This window comes from Bison bison, unplaced genomic scaffold (assembly GCF_000754665.1).
Source record: "Bison bison bison isolate TAMUID 2011002044 unplaced genomic scaffold, Bison_UMD1.0 scf7180017864316, whole genome shotgun sequence".
NCBI lineage: Eukaryota > Metazoa > Chordata > Mammalia > Artiodactyla > Bovidae > Bison > Bison bison.
This window is the reverse complement of record NW_011494888.1, coordinates 3,058,530-3,065,629: the sequence shown is the minus strand read 5'-3', so window position 1 is coordinate 3,065,629 and position 7,100 is coordinate 3,058,530. Positions and strand designations below refer to the sequence as shown.

The 7,100-nt window shown below is 51.9% G+C and overlaps 1 protein-coding gene across 1 annotated transcript in view; it reads left to right on the top strand.

Annotated features, from left to right (window-relative positions):
- LOC104997852 (palladin-like) overlaps positions 1–6,583 on the top strand; it is a 187,035-nt gene extending 180,452 nt beyond the window's left edge. Inside the window, exon 9 of the mRNA XM_010852791.1 lies at positions 524–6,583. Coding sequence (XP_010851093.1) covers positions 524–837 — 314 coding nt within the window. The 3' untranslated portion in view covers positions 838–6,583. The remainder of the gene's footprint in view (positions 1–523) is intronic.
- Positions 6,584–7,100: the final 517 nt, after the last annotated feature.

Here is a 7,100-nt window from a genome sequence, read left to right as displayed (position 1 = left end):
CATGAATCAGCCACTGGTGCACATGTGTGCCCCCCAGCTTGAACCCCCTCCCACCTCCGTCCCCACCCCATCCCCCAGGGTGTCCCAGTGCACCGGCTTTGAGTGCCCTGCTTCACGCATCAAACTTGCTCTGGTCACCTATTTTCCATATGATAATGTACATGTTTCAACGCTATTCTCTCAAATCATCCCACACTTGCCTTTTCTCACAGAGTCCAAGAGTCTGTTCTTAATATCTGTGTCTATTTTGCTGCCTTGCATATAAGGTCGTCGTTACCAGTAGTCTATTGTCATCTTTTTTTAGCTCTTGTTTGAAATTTGTTAATAACCTGGTAGCCGGGGTCCCACTTGTGAGCCACCTGGGAGATGAAGTCCAGCCTGGGGGACCAGCCTGCCCCGCCCCACCCCTGCCCCCTCTGGCACTGTCCCGCAGCAGCCCCCACCCAGGATCCAGGCTGTGGGTGGGGTGGGAAGGGGCTGCGGCCAGGCCATCTCACCGAGTTCCCTCCTCTCCCTCCCTCAGCCAGCACAGACGCCTGCGGCTACGACTCAGCAGGAGAGTCCGGCAGTGGCCACTTCCCACTGCCCTCTCCCCTATGGGAGGCGAGCCCCTTCGAGCTGGTGGCGCAGAAGCCGGCAGAGGCCCCTCCCAAGAGCGGCCCCGAGTCGGGGCTGAGCTCTGCTTCCGACAGGGAAGCCAGCTGTGTGCACCCCGCACGCGGAGTAAACGGAATGGTGAATGGCCGAGCTGAGGGCGGCACCGCTCTCCCCAGCCCGCCCGCTCTGCTGTCGCCGGTGAAGGAGCCCCCGCCTCTGCTCGCCAAGCCCAAGCTGTGAGTACCCCTGTCGCACAGCCACGGTCCAGCCTCTGCCAGGGGCCCAGGGTCCAGACCTCCCCCGGGGCAAGGCCGCCTGCAGGCAGGTGTCCCGGCTGTGTGACCTTGCTCAATGGGGCCCCTCAAATGTAAAAAACACCCCAAAGCAGAGAAGTACATGAGAGGCTTGGTTCAACCTACCTTTTGCTAAAAACCGTAGCTGGTTTCAGCTGCGCAGGTGTCCTGCCTGGGGCAGAGGTGTCTTCAGAAGGTGGGAAGGGCCTGCTGAGAGCCGGCCTGTGAAAATCACTGCCACTGTCTTAAGTAGAGGAGTTGATGAGGAAATCTGACTAAGCACGGAGCCTGTGGCTGAAGATGGAGTTTCCAGGTGTGGCAGGCTGCTGGAGGGGTGGAGGGAGAGCGCCTCTCCCAGCACAAGCCGCTGGGTGCAGCGTTCCACGAAGGGCGTGCTTCCACCCACACCACCTTCCTACTTGGTTTCCAGTGTTACAAAAGGGTGGTGATGCTTGTATGCGGGGTTGCGCTGGTGCCACCGGGGAGGGTGGTGGTGAACCCGTTAGAGAGTCAGTTAAGGGATCCCTCTGAGCAGAGCAGAGCTGAGTCCCTACCCTGACGGAGGTCGGCGGGAACATCAAAGTCCTATCATTGAGGCCGTGTTTGCACGAGGATGGACTCCCCAGGGCCTGTGCTCCCCTCGCTGTCTGGGGGAGGGGTGTGCTGTGGGGCAGGAAGCAGCCTCAGGACAGGAGTGACTGCTTCCTCCCCCTGACTGTGACTCATTGTGGGAACAGGCCAGTTTTCAGATTAGGATGGCATCTTACATTCATTCATCACTTTATTGTTTATTGGGCAGTTTCGTGGGCATTATTAGACCACTCAAATAACAAATCAGCCAGACTAGTGCCTGAGTCAACAGATGGGCAGGCACTTCTGTGAAAGGAAACTTCTGCACTGCCTATATCACAGCTTCAGAACTTGCTTTTATTATCTTTTACAATGAACACCTCAGGCTTCCTCATGTATCTGCCGGGCTCGTTTTGTGGGCGGTGGGCTGCTCAGTTGTGTACAGTAGCATGTTCCTCACCTAGACAAAGCCCCCTGAGATGCGGGACAGGTCTCAGCAGCTCAGACAGGCACCTGAAGAGAGGCTTATGCCCCTGTAGCTCCAGCCCACTGAATTAATTGTCTCTGCCATCTGCTTTTATCTTTGCATCCAGAGTGTGTATTTGCAGTGCTTTGGATGAAGCAAGGGACCAGCTCTCCTGGGGCAGAGAAGGAAGATGTCCACTAACACCTGCTGGCTCTTGAGTATAAGTCACAGGAGAGCAAACAGAAGGGGCTGCTCACAGGCCTCGCAGCCTCCGTATCTCAGGGGTTTCAGCAGCTCTTCAGCTGACTCAACTGTGTGGGGGGATGTCTATAAAAGATGGACGGAACACTTCTGTGGTTATTAAGAGCTACTTGAATGGCTCGGGCACAAATTGGCAGACTGACATCATGATCTGCTTACTAGTCAGGTGTTCAGTTTAAAGTCAAGTCCAGGGAGGGTGGATTTCAGTGTCTAAATTCCCTTCATGAGGAAATTGAGGGAAACTTGGTAGCTTAGAAGTCACATTGCTGGTAGCAGGTTTTGTCCTGCTTTCTGTTTTCAAATCTTTGTGTGTAAGTATATCCTTAGAGCATCCCTTCATGATGTCCATGTTGTATGAGTACCTTCCAGTTACTATGGAGGAAATAATATGTGATTGACCCTTCCAACATATATATCAATTTTTAAATTTTCTTAGGAATTGTAGCACTTTTTTGGATTTTGTTTTCATCACAAAGCGAGTGCATGCTTGAAGCGGCAGGTCAAACAATACAGAAGTGGTTGAGGGAACTAGTGCCAAGGTCTGGTATGAGGCCTTCCACCCCTTTCTCTGTTATCTGAGAAGGTTGGCTCATTGTTTTAAAGGTTGTATCCATTGATAGGAATGCCATTGAATGACATCTATAGGTAATGTGGAATGATGTCCAGGGTGTCAATGATTAATGTAACCACTAAGTAAAATTCTTATACATGTCTGTTTCTTTTCATACTTTGGGAAAAAATGAAATTTTGAATCTTACGATTAGCAGTGGAAAAACTGGTCCACTTGAATCTTTTTTCATCAACCCATGATTTTACTCCTTTTCATAGAAAAGGAGGGGCTTATATTTGAGGGGTGGGTAGGGAACTTTATGGCATACCATTCATCTGAATCATTTGTAAGCAAACAAATAGGAAACAATTAGGAGGGACTGAAAATAGTAGGAATTTAAATATTTACTCTTATTAAGTGAATCTGAAAAGGGTATTTTATTTGTTAAATTCCTGAAATAGTGTCATTGTTAGAAGGAAAATCTCTTTGTATTTTTCCTCTCAAAGAGCTCAGTAGCAATCATGAGAGGGGGGAAAAAAGACTAAAATGAAAAGATAGAAATGTCCTGAATTCCTTTCTGCAGCAAGATTCTAGAACAGAAACCCCCAGCATGGGTCTTGGTGCCCTCCCAGCCCCTGGCTGCTGTCTGCCTCTGCCCTGAGGGTGCGCCGCCCCCCAGGGTTGTGGGTTCCCCTGTTCACGCCCAAGGCGGTGTCCTTGGCGCAGACTCTGCCCCTCCCCCGGTGTGAGTTCCCTGGGGTTGAGCATAGCCGTTCAGTGACATCCAGGTGCCCACACACCACACCATAGACCAGAGGGCACTTTCACTGCACCCAGGGAAGTCGTGAGAGTATCTGAGAGTCCCTGTGTCTGACACCCAGTGCCGTCCCTCGCAGTACACAGGAGAGGTGAAGTGCTGCTGAAATCATAGTGCTTATCAGAGCCAAAGAGGAGGGGAGGAAGGTAGAATAGCTTGTGAGCTACTTGTCATGTTATCATCCTTGTTCAGAGCCCACCAAGTAAGTCTACAAATGCTGCCTGAAGAGGCAACATAAATGCACCACTCGGTTTGTTAATGGGAAACAAAATCCCGTCTCTCTATTCTTGCCGAAAAGCAGTCCCTGAAAGACACAGGCGTGTGTCATCTCCGGGGAAAACCTGGGGGCACCTCGGGGCCACCCTGAGCAGGCGGCGTTCGGAAAGCACAGAGAAGCAGGTCCCGTCCGCTCACCAAGCGCATCCCCTGCACCAGGCCCAGAGGAGTGGAAAGAGCGGATGCTGCTGTCAGACCCTGTCACTTCCTGCTTCTTTGACGTTCTTCCTGTGTGTGTGGAAGGAGCCGATGAGGTGTCCGAGAGGCGACGGGAGGAGGGGAAGCCGGGGCACGTCCCTGTGCTGGACGCAGGACCGCTCAACGGGGAGACAGTGCAGGCTTGTGAGCCGAGCGCGGGTCCTCCCCTCGCCTCAGAGCCCGACCTGTGTCTGTGGATGGCATGCGCCGTGACCCTGCAGCGTTCCCTGCTGGGTCACCTGCCCGAGGTGTGGGCGGAGCTTCCTCTGCTTGCGTTCTCACTGCCCCGCCGCGGCTGCCGGAGGAAGCAGTGTCAGGATTCCTACCTGAAAGGGCCAAATGGCTTCTCAGATGGGCTGCTCCTGGGGACCCTTGCGTCTTCCTCCTTGCTCTCGCCCCCACCCTGAGAGCCCCGGTTCTTCCTGCAGCGCTTGTCTTACAACAGGACAGGCCCTATAAATGCACTACTGCTACCGTGTCACCTGGTCCAGTTCTGGGCTGACATCCGCATGATGAGGAGCAGTGGTGAGAGCAGACAGGAGGAGGAGGGGCAGCCTGGACCCTCTCATCACAGGATCAGCTGAGCTGGACCTGCCCTGCTTGGAAGCTCCCCATGGTCCCCACCCCGCTCCTAGACGCGAAATTGGGGCGTGGGGTCCCCTTGCCTGGAGTGTTCACTCCCTGGCATGTCTTTGGGCTGCAGATGGCTGGCTGCCCCCTTTGTTCCCTGTTACCACCTGGCCTGAGGCGTCCCCAGCTGTCCCCATAAACCACACTCTCTGCTGTCCCCACAGCACGGAGCTACTTCTGATCTCTGCTCACTTGCCTGCAGGCTGGTTTGGGTGATGTTTCTCCCATGGGGATGCTTCTTAACCGTGGAAGACCTCACTGTCTCCTCACTGCCGTTTTGCAGGGTCCTCGGTCAGGGCCTGACAGACCGTAAATGTGCAGAAATATTTTGAATGAATGAGACAAGAACAGACCCACAAAGAGCAAGAAGTCTCTCCCATTTAGAGGGACCTCATTCCTCGGGGTTACTTCTGACCCAGGTACACGATAGGGTCTCTATTCTCTGTCCTCATCAACCACAGAGGTTTCTCACTTGACGGTACTTCCCACTGACCTGCTTGTCCTAGAAGCTGAGTGAATACGAAGGATCAAATTAAAATCCCACTGATGGAGTTACAGTAGAGGACATCCAGGGTACTTGATTTGGGAGCCTTTTCACTTCCTCGTTTCTTCTGCGTCATCTTTTATGAATATCTTCCTTTACAAAGCTGTAGAGAGCATAAGATTTGTGGAAAAGCGAGGGACCCTTGCACTCTGCTGCCTGCTGGCTGCAGGGCAGGCACACTGCTGCTTCAAGGTGTGTGTCCTTGACGGGTCAGCACCGTTTGACTCGGACGTCTGCTTACCTTCCAGGGCTGCTGGCTGCTCCTCCCCATCCTGTTTACGTGGGATGCGGCCCAGGCCCCAGGCGCAGCCCTGTCAGCATGTTGGAAGTTTTCCTTCCTTTCCCCTTTGCTGGCTGGGGTTCGGGATCTTGCTCTTAAATTCTGTCACTCTGCCTGGTTGGCTTTAGAACACAAATGGTCTCCTAGGTCCTATCCTAGGATGAGCCTTACCTGCTAGATCTAAACACACAGAACAAAGAGAAAATGAGGAAAGCAGTTGGGGGCAAAGTAAGGAACAAAGGTCAAAGAGAGCCCTCTCCCAGCAGGTATGATGAGGTCCTTAAAGATACAGACATGTCCTAAAAGAAGCTTGAGTCCTTCTTGTGTCTAAAATAGAGTTGGAAGTATTTGCTGATGACACTACGTATATTTGAAGTAGTTCTCAGCCATCCAGAAGAATGCTTTGAGTTCATCTTAAATATTAGGTGCTTTCCATGAACGAGTGCGTGATGATGCAATGCCTATTCAGTGAATCCATCTCATCTCGTCTAAGTGCATATGAGGGCCCCTTGGGTGATCACAAAGTGAGCTGGAAAATGTAGTCCCTGCTGGCTAGAGACCTTTTATTTTTAAAGAGGCAGACCTGGCTCAGAGGAAAGACAGAGCCATGTATGAACCACATGCCCAGAGACAGTGCTATGAATCTGGTGTCCAAATATTAACAGAAGTGTTGAGCAGAAACTACTAGAAGAAACTGATGTATGACCTGAATACATACTGTGAAAGAAAAATTCTGTGAAAGAAAAAGAAGTACTATTTCAACAAACTAAATGTGTGTTATGTGGGATTCTCTGGCAGTCCAGCGGTTAGGACCCGTGTTGTCACTGCTGAGGGCGCTTTTAGTCCTTGGTCAGGGCACTAAGATCCTGCAGGTCACACGGCATAGCCAAAAAAATAAGTCAAAGTTCCTACTGTGTGTTAGAAGGAAATACAGCAGATGTTACCAGGAGCTCTCAGGGAGGTGGGCTTCTGAGCACGTGATGTTTTCTTGTTCACTTGATTTCCCAACTGATTTTTCAACAATGTGAGTTCTTTTATGCTTACAAGTGTTATTTTAAAAGAATAAGCCCTGGAACTTTCCTGGTGGTCCAGTGGTTAAGACTCCACTCTTCTAATGCAGGGGCCCGGGTTCTGTCCCTGACTGGGGAGCTGAGATCCCACATGCCTTGTGGCATGACCAGAAAAAAAAAAAAGAGACAGTTTTTTAAAAAATCCAATTTTAAAAATTCATTAACAAAATAAGCCCGTTTGTAGCCTGTCTCTGCCATCCTCCGCCCTCTGTACAGCCTCAGCTCAGTCACCTAGGCTGGTCAGCTCTGAACACAGCTGGAGGCAGGAGGCTATTGCCCATGAGCTCCCCCGCCCCCAGCCCCGAGCCCTCCTCTCCTCCCAGACGCTGGAGGCTCCTGGTCACACCCCGTGGGCTGTGACCGCATCCTGGGAGCCCTCCCTGGAGAACACCCTGTGTTCCAGACAGACTCTGCTCCTCACTCACTGTCTGTGCACCTCTCCTCTCCGCCAACCACACCCCCTTCCTGCAAAGGTGTGTCTCAGGCATTGGGATAAAAGTGACAGGAGTCAGACATTTCCATCTTAAAGCCCAGATAAGCCAGATTTT